General features: G+C 47.2%; 1 protein-coding gene across 4 annotated transcripts in view; it reads right to left on the minus strand.

Annotated features, from left to right (window-relative positions):
- The window catches only part of LOC129698590 (bile salt export pump-like), an 82,925-nt gene that overhangs the window by 40,892 nt on the left and 20,245 nt on the right, over window positions 1-21,788 (minus strand). For all 4 annotated transcript variants that reach the window (XM_055637693.1, XM_055637695.1, XM_055637692.1 and 1 more), the window contains 5 exons: window positions 18,688-18,859; window positions 16,871-16,995; window positions 13,459-13,633; window positions 5,995-6,108; window positions 5,806-5,916 (listed from right to left, as the gene is read on the minus strand). In XM_055637693.1, the coding sequence (XP_055493668.1) occupies window positions 5,806-5,916; window positions 5,995-6,108; window positions 13,459-13,633; window positions 16,871-16,995; window positions 18,688-18,859 (697 nt within the window). The remainder of the gene's footprint in view (window positions 1-5,805; window positions 5,917-5,994; window positions 6,109-13,458; window positions 13,634-16,870; window positions 16,996-18,687; window positions 18,860-21,788) is intronic.

Raw genomic sequence — 21,788 nt, forward strand, 5'->3', positions numbered from 1 at the left:
GGGTTTTCTCCGGGAGCTCCAGACTCCTCCCACACTCCAAAGACGTGCGGGTTTGAGGGATAATTGGCTTCGGTAAATTGTAAATTTTTCCTAGTGTGTAGGATAGTGCTAATGTATGCGATGATCGCTGGTCAGCGCGGACCTGTTTCCGCTCTGTATATCTAAAGTCTAATCTTATCTGGATCATGTTCTTTTAAAGGCAACTTAGCATACATTTGTATGGCTCTATGACTACAATGATCTGTTGTGCTGAAGCAAAGCAAAAATTTCATTGTCCTATCAGGGACACATGACAATAAACTCATTTGAACTTGAACTTGACTCTGCAGCAGTTTGTAGGCACATTAACAATTGAATCTGCTGGTGAATTGAATAATTTTCCACCAAGACTATTCAGAGAATACTTCTAAAAGTCTTCCTGTTTCTTTCCTATTGGACATGTGCTTGACTATGCACGCTCTAACATGTGTGAACCATTTATTCTCTTCCAGCCTGTAGCAACCTTCTCAAAGTCAGAGGTTATTTGTAGTAGGTATGTTGCAAAGCCTACCTGAAGCATTGCTGAAAATCTGTCCCAGCCCGTGTGCGCGATTTTGGCGCCGTTTAGAGTGGGGCGGGTTTAAAACGCGATTTTCCCTAGGCTGTTCCAATCGAAGATGTTCAGCCTAGTTAATTATTGACGAAAAATCGCTGGGAGACCCCGTCTCAAAAGCTATTATTAGTTTTAAAGGCTTTATATAATTGTTGTAGTAGTTTAAAAATCAATCTCTAAACCCGCGACCACCGGCAACCGTCAGGGTCGCATAGAGCAGACAACAGAAGGTAGGCTGTTTATTTTTACATTAAAAAGGGCTTCTTAAGATCCCTTTATACAAAGTTTAATGTTGCGAGTAGCTCATTTTGGCCCCATTATATCCCGCAGTATTTTTCTGGGCATTTGAGGTACAAATCTACCGTAATGTGAACGTTCTAAACCAGCGCGTTCCACAGGATCCCACTAGAAAGCTGATTTAAATTGGACTTTAATTTACAGCAATTGAACACTAAATTCCTTCCATTTGGCCTATAAATTAATGTAAATGAGATTTAAAAATCATGTTTTATTGTGAATTATTTATGAATATTATTTGGACACTTAGGCTATTTAAAAATGTTAATCATTTATTAAGAAATGGATAGATGTTTAGATCTAGTAATTGAAGTTTGAAATTAGCTACAATTAGGTAACTAACTAATTATATGCTTTAATTTCAGGTCATCCAAGTTAGATTATTTTATATTTGTTTCAGAATGGTTCAATCTACGATAACTGAAAATTTCATTCAGTTCTCTTAATTTTTAAGAAGGTTATAGGCTTTTGACTGTCCACGATCACAGCTTTTGTGTTATGTCCATAGAAAATCAATAGGGAACAAGATGCTAATTTCCGAGTATGAAAATGGCAACTTTTTAAATACTTGAGATATGAAAGTGAATTAGGTGTAAAATTAAACTTCTTTTTATGCTTTATCTGATGGGATAAATTACAAACTTGATTTTTTATAAATCTCAAAATTTTGTAACATTGCTAATTGTAGAACCTACCATATCTCCACAACTCTGCACCTTTCTATAACATTGTGCTTATCCTAATACAGCACGGAAACAGGGGCCTTTGCCCCATCTTGTAAAGAAGGCTGGCAAGCTCATTCTAGATGTGGACCTCCCTCTGAGTGAAAAGATTGCCCCTGGGGCCTCTGTTAAATCAGACAGTACCCCAGCTTTCAGAAGGACCGCTCAGAAGCCTGAGTACAGAGGGGAAGAAACTGTTCCTGAGTCTGGTGCAAGAACAAGATCGAGGGAGTAGGTTTCCAGCAGCTCCTGGTGTGCTAAATGACCAGCGAGCAGCTTTTACCATTGAAAGGAATTCAGTCTGAAGAAGGGTTTCAGCCCAAAACGTCGCCTATTTCCTTCGCTCCATAGATGCTGCTGCACCCGCTGAGTTTCTCCAGCATTTTTGTGTACTGACGAATATAGTCCCTGGATTGGCTGCAATCTTCATTAAACCACTGGGGGGCAGCAGAGACTTCTTCCGAAAGGATCCAGTGCCAAAACAAAATTGAAAGCAGATAGACACAGAGTGCTGGAGTAACTCAGCAGGTCAGGCAGCAACTGTGGTGAACATGGATCGGTGACGTTTCACAGAGTGCTGGAGTAACTCAGCGGGTTAGGCAGCATCTCTGGAGGACATGGATAGGTGACGTTTCACAGAGTGCTGGAGTAACTCAGCGGGTTAGGCAGCATCTGTGGAGAACATGGATCGGTGACGTTTCACAGAGTGCTGGAGTAACTCAGCGGGTCAGGCAGCATCTCTGGGGAACATGGATAGGTGACATTTCAGGTCGGGACCCTTCTTCAGACCTGAAATGTAATCTATCCATGTTCTCCAGAGATATTGCCTGACCCGTTGATTTTATTCCCTGAGAGTTAGATACGGCTCTTAGGGACAATGAGGGAAATGGGGGAAAAGCAGGAACGGGGTACTGATTTTGGATGATCGGCCATGATCATATTGAATGGCTCGAAGGGCCGAATGGCCTAATATACCTGCACCTATTTTCTATGGTTCTATGTTCTTATATCCATGAGAAATGCCATACTTTCTTAAGGGTGCAAGGAATTCCTTGGATGAGAGGTGATCTTATAGAGGTGTATCAAATTGTGAGGGGAATAGATAGGGTGAATGCACAGTCTTTTACCCAGAGTAGGGGCATCAAAATCCACAGGACATAAGTTCAAGGTGAGAGCGGAATGATTTTATAGGATGAGGTCACAGAGCTGTCGTATAGCATGGAAACAGGCCCTTCGGTCCATCTTCTTCATGTTGACCAAGTGGGCCTACTGGGCTAGTCCCATTTGTCCAGGTAACATCCTGGTGAATTTCTTCTGCACCATCTCCAATTTGATAATTGGGGATTTATTTGATCTCTTGTATTAGTTTGATTGCCTAAAGAGAAAGGTTAACATATGATGAGCGTTTGACTCGCTGGAGTTTAGAAGGATGAGGAGGGGACTCATTGAAACTTACCGAATAGTGAAAGGCCTGGATAGACTGGATGTGGAGAGGATGTTTCCACTAGTGGGAGAGTCCAGGACAAGGACGTAGCTTTAGAAAGGAGTTGAGGAGGAATTAATTTAGTCAGAGGGTGGTGAATCTGTGGAATTTATTTCCACTGACGGCTGTGTTTGTCTACTGTGTTTTTATGTAGTTTTTGTTATTTTATGTTGGGGGTGTGTGTGTGGGGGGCGCGGGGGTGGGGTGGGGAGGGGGGGGAAACTTTTTGAATCTCTCCCTGCACTGGAGACCCGACCTTTTCTCGTCGGGTCTCAGGTGTCGTTGAGGCCGCAACGAGGAGCGGCCTCCAACAGGAAGAAGCCGGGGACTCTGGTGCTACTCACCGTCGCCGTCGCGGAGCTGGCCGGGTCCAGAGCGGGTGGAGCGGTGGAGGAGCGCTGCCGCTGCTGCTGCTGCTGCTGCTGCTGCTGCTGCTGCTGCTGCTGCCGGAGAGTCGGAGGCTCCAACGACGGGTCTGTGGACGACGGCACCGGGAGCCCGCGGCTCCCTGGAGGGAGACCGCTTTTCGGGGCTCTCGCAACGGCGACTTCTCCCGCCCGAGTTGCGGGGTTGAGGAGCTCCTGGAGCGGGGCCTAACACCACTGCCCCGCGCGGCTGGAATGGCCGCGGACTCTGCGAGCGCACACCGGGGGCTCCAACACCAAGACCCGGTGTGCGACCTCGCACCACCCGGCGTGGCTTTAATGGCCGCGGGACAATCGCCATCGCCAGCCGGGGGCTATGACTTTGACTCTGACATCGGGGGGGGGGGGAGAGTGCAGTGGAGAGATAAGTTTATTTGGCCTTCCATCACAGCTATGTGATGGATGTTTATGTTAAATGTAATTATGTTGTGTCTGGGGTCTATTTGTGTGTAATGTATGGCTGCAGAAACGGCATTTCGTTTGGACCTCCAGGGGTCCAAATGACAATTAAATTGACTCTGACTCTCTTGACTCTTGACTCTTGACTGTGGAGGCCAAGGCATTGGGTATTTTTAAGATGGAGATTGACAGGTGTTTGATTAGTCGGGGGGTCGAGGGTCACGGGGAGAAGGTAGGACAATAGGCTTGAGAGGGAAAGGTAGATCAGCCATGATCAAATGGCAGAGTAGATCTGATGGGCTGAATGGCCTTAATTTGCTCCTATGGCTTATGAAAGTGAAGAGGAATTATGTTGGATTCTCATTTCTGTTTGCCTCGAGATTTGATTTGTGTTTGTAGTCTCTCCTTTGTAATTACACCGATCCAGCTGGAGGAGATGGAGCGTCGGTGATGAAACTTCAAATCATCATGAGCGGATTAGAAGGAACTCGTATAATTTCTTAACCGGGTTGTGTCATTCTTTATAGAGTTTATTTTAAGGTTGGGTAACATACCAACATTCCTCAAACTGTCATGGTTTATAGTGGTGATATGTTCAGAATCTGCATGAAACGTGTCATGTCAATGTCTTGTAATGTCACAATCATTTTAATATCTGGCCAGTGCTTATCTTGCAGAATTATAATCCTTCGGCCCACCGAGACCAGGCCGACCATCGATCACCCATTCACACTAGTTCTGTGTTATCCCACTTCCTACACACTAGGGGCAATTTACAGAGGGCTAATTAACCTACAAACCCGCACGTCTTTGGGATGTGGGAGCAAATCGGAGCACCCAGTGGAAACCCACGTGGTCACAGGGAGAACGTGCAAACTCCATACAAACAGCGCACGAGATCAGGATCGAATCTGGGAGTCTGGCGCCCTGAAGCAGCAGCTGTACCAGTTATTTTAAAATAAAGAGCAGTGGTTTCTGAATAGCGTCAGTGTACCTTCATGTGTAGCAAGGAACTGCAGATGCTGGATTAAACCAAAGATAGACACAAAGTGCAGGAGCAACGCAGCGGGACAGGCAGCATCTCTGGATAGAAGGAATGGGTAACATTTTGGGTCGAGACCCTTCTTCAGACTGAGAATCAGGGGAGAGGGAGACACAGAGATAAGGATGTGTAAGGTGTGAAATGGGACAAAGGGGATGGAGATCAAGGAAAATGCAGAATAGATCATTGTTAGCTAGGAGAAGGTGACAACGAAGCTAACAGAGATCAAAAATAATCAAGGACAGTTAGACTGGTTGGAGAACTGGGAAGGAGGAGGGGATGGAGAGAGGGATCGATGCTCCAACTGCAGCTTGTGAATTTCACCATCGAGGAGCTTGCAGACTCGGGGGTAGAGACCGATGTCGGGAGCTCCAACCGACGCAGAGGGTTTCGACCAGCCACCGGCCCGAGGTCCAATCACCCGGCGCGGGGGAGCTGAGATACTCTCCTGATGTGGGAACTTGATTGCCCTGACACGGAGGGCCTGACCGCCGGCTACGGGAGCCAAGATCGCCCCGTGAACAGAAGGCTTGAGGCCCTGACCACGGGCAAACAAAGAAGGGAAGAGATTGAACTTTTTTTCACCTCCCATCACAGTGAGGAATGTGGAGGAGTCACTGTGGTGGATGTTTATGTTATGCGCGTGTTCTGTTGCTTTTTATTGGTATGACTGTATGGCAAATCACATTCCTCGTATGTTGCGAAACATACTTGGCAAATAAAGTATGATTATGATTGTGATTATGATTATGAAAACAAGGGTGACTTGAAGTTAGGGAAGTCAATATTCATACCGCTGGGGTGCAAGATGCCCAAGCGAAATATACCTACAAATGTAAATGTACCTTCACGTCTGGTCTGGATGGGTAGTTGAAGGTCACGTTGTGGAACTCGATGTCGCCCTTGACTTTGTTCAGTGTGTAGCCCCCCTCTGACATGCAGTCAATCTCGGGCTCCTGCGGTGAAGAAAGACACCGTTATTACACTGGCCTGCTCATTCCTCGCCTACTCACCCACCGCTCCCCTTCACTCACCCGGTCGATGGTTTCAAATATCTTCACGGCAGCTCCGCGGCCCGAAGCGAAGGCCTCCAAACACGGGGAGGCCTGGCCAAGGTTCATGGCGGCTACCAGCACGCCCAGGAACACCTGCACACAACACAGCCATCTGGAGGTCACCTCGCATCTCACACGTACACGCCCCTCCCTCCTTCCCTCACCTTAGTCGTTATACCACCACACTACATGGCGGCGGAGCGGCAGAGCTACTGCCTTATTATAAACCCCTGTCCCACTTAGGAGACCTAAACAGCAACCTCTGGTGACCTTGCCCGCCACCCAAAAAAAAAATCAAGCTCGAGGTGACCTGCAACCTCCTACCACCTCCCGCGCATGTGTTGAAAACCTTCCTCGACTATGAAGAAAACCGGCTTCGACTAGACCTGCGACTAAAAAATTATCGATTATTGAAATGGCAACCTATTTTTAGTCGAGGCCGGTTTTAAACATGATGAAAAAATAGCAGCAACCTAGATGAAGCCTCGACCATTAATGAGAGTGGCCAAAACCTCCGGGGACCTCATGGAAACTTTGGGTGGCGGGCAATGTCACCAGAGGTTGCTGTTTAGGTCTCCTAAGTGGGACAGGGGCTTTACAGCGACGGAGACCCAGGTTCGATCTCGACTATGCGTGCTGTCTGTATGGAGTTTGTATATTCTCCCCGTGAACCTGCATGGGTTTTCTCCGAGATCTTCAGTTTCCTCCCACACTCCAAAGATGTACAGGATTGTAGGAGAATTGGCTTGGTATAAATGTAAAGTTGTCCCTAGTGTGTGCAGGATACTGTTAATGTGCGGGGATTGCTGGTCGTCACGGACTCGGTGGGTCGAAGGCCCTGTTTCCGCACTGTATCTCTAAACCAAACTAAAATAAACTCAGTGGGTCAGGCAGCATCTCTGGTGAACAGGTATGGGTGGTGTTTTGGCTCAAGACCGTTCTTCAGATAGTTATTAACAAGTCCTTTGGCCCACTATACCCGTGCTGAAGACAATGCCAGGTTCAACTAATCTCCTCCTCCTGTACATGACCCATATCCCTCCATTCATAGAAACATAGAAATTAGGTGCAGGAGTAGGCCATTCGGCCCTTCGAGCCTGCACCGCCATTCAATATGATCATGGCTGATCATCCAACTCAGTATCCCGTACCTGCCTTCTCTCCATACCCTCTGATCCCCCTTAGCCACAAGGGCCACATCTAACTCCCTCTTAAATATAGCCAATGAACTGGCCTCGACTACCCTCTGCGGCAGAGAGTTCCAGAGATTCACCACTCTCTGTGTGAAAAAAGTTCTTCTCATCTCGGTTTTAAAGGATTTCCTCCTTATCCTTAAGCTGTGACCCCTTGTCCTGGACTTCCCCAACATCGGGAGCAATCTTCCTGCATCTAGCCTGTCCAACCCCTTATGAATTTCGTAAGTTTCTATAAGATCCCCTCTCAATCGCCTAAATTCTAGAGAGTATAAACCAAGTCTATCCAGTCTTTCTTCATAAGACAGTCATAACATCCCAGGTATCAGTCTGGTGAACCTTCTCTGCACTCCCTCTATGGCAATAATGTCCTTCCTCAGATTTGGAGTCCAAAACTGTACGCAATACTCCAGGTGTGGTCTCACCAAGACCCTGTACAACTGCAGTAGAACCTCCCTGCTCCTATACTCAAATCCTTTTGCTATGAAAGCTAACATACCATTCGCTTTCTTCACTGCCTGCTGCACATGCATGCCTACTTTCAATGACTGGTGTACCATGACACCCAGGTCTCGCTGCATCTCCCCTTTTCCTAGTCGGCCACCATTTAGATAATAGTCTGCTTTCCTGTTTTTGCCACCAAAATAGATAACCTCACATTTATCCACATTATACTGCATCTGCCAAACATTTGCCCACTCACCCAGCCTATCCAAGTCACCTTGCAGTCTCCTAGCATCCTCCTCACAGCTAACACTGCCCCCCAGCTTAATGTCATCTGCAAACTTGGAGATATTGCCTTCAATTCCCTCATCCAGATCATTAATATATATTGTAAATAGCTGAGGTCCCAGCACTGAGCCTTGGGGTACCCCACTAGTCACTGCCTGCCATTGTGAAAAGGACCCGTTTACTCCTACTCTTTGCTTCCTGTTTGCCATCCAGTTCTCTATCCACATCAATACTGAACCCCCAATGCCGTGTACTTTAAGTTTGTATACTAATCTCTTATGTGGGACCTTGTCGAAAGCCTTCTGGAAGTCCAGATACACCACGTCCACTGGTTCTCCCCTATCCACGCTGCTAGTTACATCCTCGAAAAATTCTATAAGATTTGTCAGACATGATTTACCTTTCGTAAATCCATGCTGATTTTGTCCAATGATTTCACCACTATCCAAATGTGCTGCTATCCCATCTTTAATAACTGACTCTAGCAGTTTCCCCACTACCGATGTTAGACTAACTGGTCTGTAATTCCCCGTTTTCTCTCTCCCTCCCTTCTTAAAAAGTGGGGTTACGTTTGCTACCCGCCAATCTTCAGGAACTACTCCAGAATCTAAAGAGTTTTGAAAGATTATTACTAATGCATCCACTATTTCTGGAGCTACTTCCTTAAGTACTCTGGGATGCAGCCTATCTGGCCCTGGGGATTTATCGGCCTTTAATCCATTCAATTTACCCAACACCACTTCCCGGCTAACCTGGATTTCACTCAATTCCTCCAACTCCTTTGACCCGCGGTCCCCTGCTATTTCCAGCAAATGATTTATGTCTTTCTTAGTGAAGACGGAACCAAAGTAGTTATTCAATTGGTCCGCCATATCCTTGTTCCCCATGATCAACTCACCTGTTTCTGACTGCAAGGGACCTACATTTGTTTTAACTAATCTCTTTCTTTTCACATATCTATAAAAACTTTTGCAGTCAGTTTTTATGTTCCCTGCCAGTTTTCTTTCATAATCTATTTTTCCTTTCCTAATTAAGCCCTTTGTCCTCCTCTGCTGGTCTCTGAATTTCTCCCAGTCCTCCGGTATGCTGCTTTTTCTGGCTAATTTGTACGCATCATCCTTCGCTTTGATACTATCCCTGATTTCCCTTGTTATCCACGGATGTACTACCTTCCCTGATTTATTCTTTTGCCAAACTGGGATGAACAATTTTTGTAGTTCATCCATGTAGTCTTTAAATGTCTTCCATTGCATATCCACCGTCAACCCTTTTAGAATTAATTGCCAGTCAATCTTGGCCAATTCACGTCTCATACCCTCAAAGTTACCTTTCATTAAGTTCAGAACCATTGTTTCTGAATTAACAATGTCACTCTCCATCCTAATGAAGAACTCAACCATATTATGGTCACTCTTGCCCAAGGGGGCACGTACAACAAGACTGCTAACTAACCCTTCCTCATGACTCAATACCCAGTCTAGAATAGCCTGCTCTCTCGTTGGTTCCTCTACATGTTGATTTAGATAACTATCCCGCATACATTCCAAGAAATCTTCTTCCTCAGCACCCCTGCCAATTTGATTCACCCAATCTATATGTAGATTGAAGTCACCCATTATAACTTTTGCCTTTGTCGCACGCATTTCTAATTTCCTGTTTGATACCATCTCCAACTTCACTACTACTGTTAGGTGGCCTGTACACAACACCCACCAGCGTTTTCTGCCCCTTAGTGTTTCGCAGCTCTACCCATACCGATTCCACATCCTCCAAACTATTGTCCTTCCTTTCCATTGCATTAATCTCCTCTCTAATCAGCAACGCTACTCCACCTCCTTTTCCTTTCTCTCTATCCCTCCTGAATATTGAATATCCCTGGATGTTCAACTCCCAGCCTTGGTCACCCTGGAGCCATGTCTCCGTGATCCCAACGATATCATAGTCATTAATAGCTATCTGCACATTCAACTCATCCACCTTATTACGAATGCTCCTTGCATTGAGACACAAAGCCTTCAGGCTTGTTTTTACAACACTCTTACCCCTTATACAATTATGTTGAAAAGTGGCCCTTTTTGATTTTTGCCCTGGTTTTGTCTGCCTGCCACTTTGACTTTTCACCTTGCTACCTATTGCTTCTACCCTCATTTTACACCCCTCGTTATCTACGCTCACACATTTAAGAAACCCTTTCCCTTTAACTCCATCCTCCACTATCCCATTCGACACCCCACCCCCCCTTATTCAGTTTAAAGCCACCCATGTAGCAGTGGCAAAGCTGCCTGCCAGAATGCTGGTCCCACACCTGTTAAGGTGCAATCCATCCCTTTTGTACAGTTCCCCCTTACCCCAAAACAGATCCCAGTGATCTAAGAATCTAAATCCCTGCCCCGTGCACCAGTTCCTCAGCCACACGTTCAGGTCCCGTATCTCCCTGTTCCTGCTCTCGCCAGCACGGGGAACTGGAAGCAAACCGGAGATAACAACCCTGGAGGTCCTGCTTTTCAACATTTTTCCGAGCTCTCTAAAGTCACGCTGCAGAATATTCATCCCCTTCTTTCCGACATCGTTTGTGCCGACATGCACTACCACTTCCGGATGTTCACCTTCGGAACTGTTTTCACCCCTCTCCTCCCACTTGGGCTAGAGCCAACAGTCCCTGCATTCCCTGCATATCCGTGTGTCTGTCTACAAGCCACTTAAACACCACTCATTTGCCTCCACCACCACCCCTGGCAGCATGCTCCAGGCACCCATTACCAAATGTGTAAAGATTTGGCCCACACATCTCCATGAAAATTTGATCCTCTATCCTTAAAGGGCCTGTCCCACTTACGTGACCTTTACAGGCGACTACAGCACCCGTCATAGGTCGCCAAAATGTTCAACATGTTGTAAATTCAGCGACGATCAGAAATTCAGCGGCTACGACTCTTTGGAGACCTCTCACGACCGTTGGAGACCGCTCATGACCATACAGGCGACCCCTGGCGACACGCCGCGAGTGACCTATCGTGGGAGGTCTCCAAAGGGTCGTAGGGTCTTTCTGGTTGTCACTGAATTTTCAACATTGAAAATTTCGGCAACCTATCACGGGTGCCGGCAGCCGCCTGTAAAGGTCACGTAAGTGGGACAGGCCCTAAGAGCTATGGTCTCTAGTCTTTGACATTTCCACCCTGGGGAAAAAAGCCTGTGTCTACACCCAGTCTATGCCTCTAGGAATGTTATGTGCATCTCTCAGGCCTCCCCATAACCTCTGGCACACCAGCGAAGCCTGTCCAACCTCTCCCTGCGGCTAACACCCTTTTGCAACATCAATGATTGTGGAGTCAGGTTGGTGTGATGCAGGAACCTGTCACACCCAGGGCTTGGCTGGAGCGTATTCCCAATGTCCTGTCCACAGGGGGTTCAGCCTTCATCTTCCGATCGGCAGCAACCTACAACTGCCTGTGGGTCTTTCATTGGGAGATTAGAGAGTTAGTGACGTCCCAGGGTCTAGTTCTTACGTGCATATATGATAGGAGCAGAATTAGGCCATTCAACCCATCTAGTCTATTCCGCCATTCACTCATGGCTGATCTATCTTTACCTTACAACTCCCTTCTCCTGCCATCTCCCCATAACCTCTGACACCCGTACAAATCATGAATCTGTCAATCTCCACCGTCCGTAAACATATCCATTGACTTGGTCTCCACAGCAATTAATCCGTCTGTGGCAATGAATTCCACAGATTCACCACCCTTTCACTAAAGAAATTCCTCCGCTTCTTCTTTCTAAAGGTACGTCCTTTTGTTCTGAGGCTATGACCTCTGGTCCTAGACTCTCCTGCTAGTGGAAATATCCCCTCCACATCCACTCTATCATGGCCTTTCACTGTGTGGTAAGTTTCAATGACGTCCCCCCTCAGCCTTCTAAACTTTAGCGAGTACAGGCCCAGTGCCATCAAACGGCCATCATATGTTAACCCAATCATCCCTGGGATCATTCTGGTAAACCTCCTCTGGACCCTGTCCAAAGCCAGCACATCCTTCCTCAGATATGGGGCCCCAAACTGCTACATATGTGGCCTGACTAGTTCCTTATAAAGCCTCAGCATTACATCCTTGTTTATGTATTCTAGCTTTTGGCACACCGCTAGTCACTGGCAGCCAACCAGAAAAAGCCCCCTTTATTGCCACTCTTGGCCTTCTGCCATCCAGCCAACCTGCTATCCATGCCAGTATCTGCCCTTTGATACCATGAGCTCCCATCTTCTTTAGCGACACTTTATCAAGGGCCTCATGAAAATCCAAGTAAATCACATCCACTGACTCTCCTTTGTCTATCCTGCCATTTAGTTCCTCAAAGAATTCCAAAAGGTTCGTCAGGCAAGATCTCCCTTTCACTAAACCACGTTGACTTCGGCCTATTTACTCATGAGCCTCTAAGTGTCAAGAAACCTCATAGTTTATAATGGACTCTAAACTTTTACCAACAACTGAAGTCAGGATCTCTGGCCTATAGTTTCCACTCTTCTGCTTCACTCCTTTCTTGAACAGGGGAGTAATATTTGCAATTTTCCAGACGTCTGACACCACCCCTGACTAAAGCCACCTCTTTCAGAACCCTATGGTGCAGTCCATCCGGTCCGGGTGACTCATCCAGCTCTTTCAGCTTCCAAAGCACCTTCCCCCTGGTAATAGCCACTCCACTAACTTCCACTCCCCGACTCTCTTGAATTTCAGGCACGTTGCTGTTGTCTTCCACTGTGAAGACTGATGCAATAAAGTTATTCAACTCCTCCCCCATTTCTTTATTCCCCATTATCACTCCTCCAGCATCATTTTCCAGCAGTCCAGCTCTTAGCTCTTTCTTGCTCTTCAATATATCTGAAGAAACAATATTTGCTTGCCTCTTTTATATTATAGCTCAGCTTACTTCCATTTTTCATCTTTGCTCCCTGTATTGCCTTTTTCGTTGCCTTCAGTCATTTTCTAAAAGGTTTCTGTCACGGTGGCGCAGCGGTAGAGTTGCTGCCTTACAGCGAATGCAGCGCCGGAGACCCGGGTTCGATCCCGACTACGGGTGCTGTCTGTACGGAGTTTGTATGTTCTCCCCGTGACGTGCGTGGGTTTTCTCCAAAATCTTCGGTTTCCTCCCGCACTCCAACGATGTACAGGTGTGTAGGTTAATTTGCTTGGTAAATGTGAATATTGTCCCCAGTGGGTGTAGGATAGTGTTAATGTGCGGGGATCGCTGGTCGGCGCGGACCCGGTGCGCCTGTTTCCGCGCTGTATCTCTAAACTAAACTAAACTTCCCAACCCCTTGGGTTCCCACTAATCTCTGCAAGTTCATAACGTAAAACAGTACAGCACAGGAACAGGCCCTTCAGCCCACAGTGTCTGCCGAACACGAGGCCAAGGCCTTCACCTATCTCCTGGACATTATTCCACATCCATGCATTCCCTACGCATCCATGTGCCTACCCCATGTGTTCAATGTCGGTTCATAAGCAAACTCTGCCAATGAGCGTACCTGTAATAGACCTCCTGGGGTGTATTCATTCTGCTCGATCACCAGCTTCGACCCGTACCAGAAGGCCAGGGCATAGCAGCAGAAGATAATCATCCACACGTAGCCGGTGAAGAATCCCATGATCATCCCTTTCCTAATGCCCCAGCGCTGAGCAAACACCAGGTTCCTGTCATATCTGTAGGTGAATTCAGTAATGTTATGCATTATACATGATATCACTGGGTAATGGTTTGCACTATCAGTATGGTACATCACTACTTTCTTAAATATGAATCACAGTACTGCACGGAAACAGGCCCTTCGGCCCATCCTGTCCATGCTGACCAAGTTGGCACTGAGCTAGGAATCTCTCATTTGCCTGCATTTGGCCCCTATCTCTCTAAACCCTTCCTATCCATATATTGCCCCGAATGTCCTTTTATGTCATAATTGTATCTGCTTCTCTAGCTTCCTCTGGCAGCTCATTCCAGATACAAACTACCCTCCGATGAAATATATTGCCCCTGAGGTTCCCCCTAAATCTCTCCCCTCTCACCTTAAGCCTGTGCCCTCTCGTTTTAAAATCCTCTACCCTGGGAAAAAGACTGTGAGCATTCACTTTATCCGTGCCCCTCATGATTGTGTACACCTCAACCAGGTCACCCCTCGGCCTCCTATACTCCAAAGAAAAAAGTCCCAGACTGTCCAACCTCTCCCCGTAACTCAAGCCCGCAAGCCCAGGTGAATCTCTTCTGCACCCTTTCCAACTAAAAGGAACTTTGTGATGTCATGTTGTCACTTGCGGGCGGAGCACCAAGGCAAATTCCTTGTATGTGAATACTTGACCAATAAACGTATTCATTCATTCGTTCATTCATTCATTCATTCATTCAAGCAAGCAGCATCTTTAATGAACATATTTCAGAGAACTCAAACTAGTTGAATTATATTTGTATTGGCAAATTTGTTATTATATAAAACTTTAAAAAAAAATCTTAACATGCACGTCAGGACCAGCGAAACAAATGGCAGACTATGAGTTATTCGGTCCTTCCTTGCTAGTTTTATATTTGTTTATTTACATTCTTTCTCTCATTGGGTCTGTAGCAAATCACCACAAATCTCCAGTCATTACAGGAGATATAACACAGAACAGTATAGAAGAGGAACAGGCCCTTTGGCCCACAATGTCTGTGCCAAGCATGATGCCAAGACCATCACTTATCCACCTGATGATCAATATCCCTCCATTCCCTTCATAGCCATGTACCTATCCAAAGGCCCTTTTAAAGCCTCTTTTGGCGACTGCCAGGGACTAGTTTGAATGGAATTCACCTACTGGCGACAACCTACGACAGCAAAAATTGTCGCCACTGTCCCCGAAAAATATTCAATATGTTGAAAATTTTGTGGCAGCCGCAAGTAGTCGCCTAAAAAATCACCTGAGTTGGACAGGCCCTATAAACACCATTATATCTGCCTCCACCACCAACCCTGGCAGTGCGTTCCAGGCACTGTAAAAAAACACCCCCCACATCTTTAAACTTTGTCCTTCTCACCGATATGTATCTTCCTGTTATATTTTTTTAATCTATGCTACATTGGTAATTAGCACACTGTTTTTTTCATTTTCTATAGCGTTTTTTACATATCTTTGCCTTTATTATATATCTTTCTTATTTATTGCTGCACTGCCATCACTCCACGTGGACATCCCAGAGTCTGGTGCGAGTGTGGACGGCTTTCCTACTGTTAGAGCGGACGGGGACTGCAGAGAGAGTGACAGCGGTCGGTACAACTCTGGTCACATCATGGTCAAGGAGCGTGCGTGTGGCCCCGACATTGAACTGATGGCTGTGGGTCTCCGCTTATGCTGTGTGCCCTCGGGATTCTCACACGCCGCTGTGGTGCCTGTTTAGGTTTAACCTTTATGTAGTTTATGTACCTTGTTGCTTTTTTAAATTTTAGACCGTATGGTAAATCAAATTTCACTGTACCTCGGTACACGTGACAACAAGATTCAGATTCAGATTCAGATTCAATTTAATTGTCATTGTCAGTGTACAGTACAGAGACAACGAAATGCATTACAGAGACAACGAAATGCATTACAGAGACAACACACTAACAAAGGACCATTGAACCAGTGGTAGATCGCAATCACCTTTTTATATGTGTGTTTGTCATTTTTAATACAATTTCTTAACTATTCCTGCATTAGTAAGGAGCAATCACTTTGTCTTTTTTTTAATATCTTTTATAAATACTGTACCTTGCTTCTTGTTTTATATCATTTTTAATTTATTACTGCGTTGGTAAGTTTTTCTTATTATGTATTTTTTTTTGCATAATACCAGTATTCATTTATCACCGACACAAAATGCTGGAGTAACTCAGCATGTCGGGCAGCATCTCCGGGGAGAAGGAACGGGTGGCGTTTCAGGTCGAGACACTTCTTCGCACTGAATAAGGGGCATTTATCACTGTGTTAGGAGTGCGGCAATCGCATATTCACGTTTATCTATACTTTTCTTGCTTTTTTTAAAGTTTAGAGATACAGCACGGAAACAGGCTCTTCAGCCCACCGAGTCCGCGCCGACCAGCGATCCCCACACACTAACATTACCCTACGCACACCAGGGGCAATTTAAAACTTTACCAACCCAATTAGCCTATAAAACTCTATGTCTTTGGAATGTGGGAGGAAAGCGGAACATTCGGAGAAAACCCAAGCAGGTCACGGGGAGAACGTACAAACTCAGTACAGTCAGCACCCGTCTGCACCGACCAGTCAGGATCGAACCCGGGTCACTGGCATTGTAAGGCAGTAACGCTATCGCTATGCCACCTTGCCGCCTACCAATGCTGGCTATCATGGGTCCGGAGGGCAAGGAGCACCGCCACTCCACCTAGGGGGAGGAGCGGCTCTGCAGTCAGCGCCCGAACGAAGGACTGGTGATGGGATCTAGGGAGTGGGCAGGGCTGAAGATGTCCTGGTTGGGTTGCTCCGAGGCCTGGCCAAGCTGGCCATCCGCAAGTCACGGTGCCAGGTGGAAGAGGGCTCTGCCCGAGCCTGATGCTTGCCGCTTTACCGGGGTTAAGTCCGCGCCCGGGTGGTGTTAGAGAGCGACATAGTTGTATAGTAGTTATTTAGTATATTTGTAAGGATTGTAACACAGTGGTTTTGAAAATCTAGATAATTTGGTGATTTTGTACTATGGTGGTAACACCGTTTTTGTATCGTGATCGCATTTAAATAAATTATTTTTGATACAAAAAGATTTTTTTTTAAATGCTGGCTACATTGATTATTTACCACTGTGTTGGTGGGTGGCAACCTCACTTTCACGTTTATCTACAGTGTTGCTTGTGGAAGACCACTGTCCACGCATCGGTGCATTGTCGGACAATGTCACGTTGCCCATTAACTGACCTGTCCACCTCCTTTTTCTCCCCGCTGAACGCAGCTACAGTCCTGATGGATGAAAGGACCTCATCGGCCACTGCCCCGGCCTTGGCATAAGCTTTCAAACCCAGACCAGTTAGCCTGGCGACAGACTGCAACACAATCAGAGCAAGATTACTTTTGTATTCCCATTATCATTCCCATGAAAACCCATGAGATGCATCCTTCATTGTATTTACTCAATTTCAATGTTCAAGGGCCTTGCGTTAGAAATGAGGGCTGTGCTGCAATAATATTGAACACGGAGCATGGGAACAGGCCATTCGACCCACAACACTCCCCTGACCTGGGTCCCAGTACCTTATTGAACGGTCCGTGACTTTTGCAGGCCGAGCACCTTTAATGAATGTGGAAACATGTGTTGTGTTGGAGTGTTCTACATGTAACTACGACTGATCATCACTCAGGGCTGTATACCACAAAAAAATATTATGAAACTGCATTGCAAAAACTAGTACTTTGGAACTGAATCAACAATGCGTACAAACTTAAAAATCTCTCGTTTCCTTTCACGTGATTTTCACTCTGAAGAAGGGTCTCGACCTGAAACGTCACCCATTCCTTCTCTCCAGAGATGCTGCCTGTCTCACTGAGTTACTCCAGCATTTTGTGTCTGTCTTCAGTTTAAACCAGCATCTGCAGTTCCTTCCTACAATTTAACCCAATCATTCCTGGGGTAATTTTGGTAAACCTTACCTGGACCCTCTCCAATGCCAGTGTATCCATCCTCAGATATGGGGCCCAAAACTGCTCACAATACTCCAAATATGGTCGGACCAGTGCCTCATAGAGCCTCAGCATTACATCCCTGTTTTTGTATTCTAGCTTTCTCGAAATAAACGCTAGCATTGCGTTTGCCTTTTGTTGCATTCGATTCAACTTGCAAATTAACTTATTGGGAATCTTGCACCAGCTCCCAAGTCCCTTTGCACCTACAATTTCTGGATTCTCTTCCCATTTAGAAAATAGTCTACACCTTTATTCCTACTATCAAAATGCATGACTCCACATTTTGCTACGCTGTATTCCATCTGCCACTTCTCTGCCCACTCTACCAACCTGCCCAAGTCCTTCTGCAGAGACCCTGCTTTCTCTACACTACCTACCCCTCCACCTATCTTCATATCATCTGCAAACCTGGCCATAAAGCCTTCAATCCCCTCAGCCAAATCATTGATGTGAAGAGTAGTGGCCCCAGCACCACCCCTTGCGGAACTCCGCTAGTCACTGGCATCCAAGTAGAAGAAGCCGTCTTTATTGGCACCTATGCCTGCTATGCATTCTAGTGTTTGGCATTTCCACCCTGGGTAAATGGTTCTGACTGTCTACCCTATCTATGCCTCTCATCATTTTAGTTTAGTTTAGTTTAGAGATACTGCGTGGAAACAGGCCCTTCAGCCCACCGAGGCCGCACAGACCAGCGATCCCGCACATTAACACTAGTCCTAGACACACTAGGGACAATTTACAATTTTACCAAACCAATTAACCTACAAACATGTACGTCTTTGGAGTGTGAGAGAAAACCGAAGATCTCAGAGAAAACCCACGCAGGTCACGGGGGGAACGTACAAACTCCGTACAGACAGCACCCGTAGTCGGGATCGAACCCGGGTATCTGGTGCTGTAAGCGCTGTAAGGCAGCAACTCTACCGCTGCGCCACCGTGTTTAGGGACTTCACAATCTCCCCACAGCCATGGTTGTTTCAGAGATGGGAGGTGCCCGGCGGATCTGCGGGTGTACCACGGGTTGCGCGCCCACGCACGTCTCACTGTTCGCTCACCAGCGCCATGAGTGCGGCTCCGAGCCCGATCAGCGGGCTGACGGCAATGATGACCAGCGTCAGCTTCCAGCCGTTCACAAAGCCCATGAGGAAGCCACTCACAAAGGTGGAGAAGCGCTGGATGAAGATGCCAACCTGGTCAGCGATGGCATCGTTAATCTTATTAATGTCACTGCAAAAGAAGAGGAACCAAGTTACACCAGACTCACGTCATTATTGAACATCCACAAGCCTACTATCAGGGTATGGCCGTCATCGGACGACACTGGGGACTGAAATAATGTCTTTCACATTTTTTTAAGATCAAAACCGAGTCGGGTTTTATAGATCTAAACCGACGGTGGAGCAGTGGTAGAATTGCTGCCTCACAGCTCCAGAGACCCAGGTTCAATCCTGACTTTAGACTTTAGAGATATAGCGCGGAAACAGGCCTTCGGCCCACCGAGTCCGCGCTGACCAGCGATCCCCGTACACTGGCACTAACGTACACACTAGGGGCACTTTACCATGAACAGAAGCCAATTAACCTGTATTTTTTAATTAAAAATGTATTCAATTATTAAAAATAATATTTACAATACAATAAAACAAACCAGAACCCACCACCATAATACAAGACAAACAAATATACTAAATACACTACTATACAACGATGTTACAATCCTTGTCAAGGATGCATTCAGGGGCGGAAATCCTTGGGGGGACAGGGGGGACATGTCCCCCCCCCTGCTTTGAGAGGTGGGGGCAATCCACCGCAGCCCCCCCATGTTTTGTAATCCGGACTTTATCAGACGTTTTCTAATGGCAGAATTGGCCCATTCGCGGGGCCTTTCAGCGCCCGGCACAGCTTAAAATCAAACTGCTGCATCGAGGCAATCGAGGCTCTCGATGTTTAAACCCCCGCTGGGCGATGAAAGGCCCCACGAACAGGCCGATTCAAACCCCACTAGTCGGGGCGGATGAAGCTGCTGTTGCTGGAGTTCAGAGTCGGTAACCAACCAGGTAAGCTCCCGATGTTACTGTCCACAGGGCCCACGGCCGAAGCCTCTCGTGTGTGCGCATGCATGTCCCCCCCCCCGCATGTTTTTATAGCGATTTCCGTGCCTGGATTAATTCAACCCCCCGCGGGGCCCAGCTGTCCCGGAAATCCCCCAGAGCGCCCGTGGACAGCGCGTAGTCCCAGTCTAGGACCATCCAGGCGTGGACGTAACCCCGGAAAAGAGGCAGGCAGCCGGCTCGGGCAGAGCCCTCTACCGCCTGGCGCCATGACTCGCGGATGGCCAACTTGGCCAGGCCTAGGAGCAACCCAACCAGGACATCTTCAGCCCCAAACCCTCTCCCCTACGCACAGGGTGACCAAAGATGAGGATGGTGGGTGTGAAGTGCAGCCAGAAGGCAAGGAGTTGCCCCTTTAGATAGTGGAACAGGGGCGCCAATTAACCTGTTGGGGAGTGCTGTGGTTTGACACAGTGATGGTTCCTATAATTCACAAACAGATGAACACACAGAGGGAATGGTGCCAGATGTTGGAGGTGTCGTGCCGACCGCTCAGCTTCTGCAGAGATCAGCTGTTCCCAGATGTAAGAGCTTTGCGTAAGATGGCACAGCGGTAGAGCCAGTGCCTCACAGCGCCAGAGACCCGGGCTCAATGCTGACAACGGGTACTGTCTGTGTGTTGAGTTTGCACATTCTCCCTGTGACCACGTGGGTTTTCTCCTGGTGCTCCAGTTTCCTCCCACATCCTGGGTTTGTAGGATAATTGGGTTGTGTAAATTGTCCCTAGTGTGTAGGACGTAGTACTGGTGTATGGGTGCACGATGATCCACGCGGACTCAGTGGGCCGAAGGGCCCGTTTCCACGCTGTGTTTCTAAACTAATTTAAAATAAAAATATAGGCACGAAGGAACGCTTAAACGTCATTGATGCCCTGTATCCCAGAGACACAAGAGAAGTGGCGGCGCTGCCTTGCAGCTGCGGCTCGCCTGCAGTCCGTTTGTCTTTTCTTTTTTTGTTTTCTTTTGTCCCGTTTTTACAGTTTATTTCGGTTTATTTAGTTGTGTATGTGTAGTGTGGATGTAACATGTTTTTTGACTCTTCCATCGGGGGGGATGCGACCTTTCTTGCCGTATCCCTCGTCTCCATGTCCGTCTGCGCTGAAGCCCATCGCGGATCTTGCGGCCTCCAACTGGGACCGACCTCGATGCTGCGGAGGCAGAGCCAGGACTTACCAACGCGAGGCTGGCCGACTTCGGGGCTGTGGTTGCGGGGCGACCCAACTTCCGACCCGACTTCGGAGCCTCGGCCGCGGGCCAGTGGACAGCATTATCGGGAGCTCGCAGGTCACAGGTTGGTGACCTGTTTTTCCGGAGCTCCCGCCACTACAGCTGTGTCCGCTGGACTGGAGGGCGGCAGCTTCGACCACCCTGGGCCGCGGAGTTTGAACCGGCCCGTTTACAGAGCACGGATTCAGCCGCGGGACTTGCACACGATCACCCGGCGGGGTCACAACATTGGAGGCTTGGATTGCCTCGGCGCAGAGGGAGAGCAAGGAGGGAAGAGACATTGACTTTGGGACTTTAAACTGTGTTGAGTGTTTGTTTTGTTATTATTCTATGTTATGACTGCAGGCTAAACCATTTTGTTGCACTGAAAGGTGCAATGACAATGAAATTGAATCCAATCCAATCCAATCCACTTACTAGCTTGAACAGAATACAAAATGCTGGAGTAACTCAGCGAGTCAACGCATCATCTGTGGAAGGAATTGACAGACAACGTTTTGGGCACGTCTGTGGAATGTGGGAGGAAACCAGAGCACCCAGAGAAAACCCACGCGGCACGGGGAAAATGTACAAACTCCACACAGATAGCACCCATAATCAGGAGTGAATAAGGCTGCAGCTCTAACCCTGCACCACTGTGCCATCCTTCAAATAAACTGAAGGAAATTTCAGCAGACATTCCCTGTATACTGCAGCACATGCGGGAGAATAAAGATACGGGAGATTTTAGTTTAGAGACATGGCGCAAAAACATGCCCTTAGGCCCACCAAGTCCGAACGGACCAGCGATCCCCGCACAATAACACTACCCTACACAAA

Source organism: Leucoraja erinacea, chromosome 7 (genome assembly GCF_028641065.1).
Source record: "Leucoraja erinacea ecotype New England chromosome 7, Leri_hhj_1, whole genome shotgun sequence".
Classification (NCBI taxonomy): Eukaryota; Metazoa; Chordata; class Chondrichthyes; order Rajiformes; family Rajidae; genus Leucoraja; species Leucoraja erinaceus.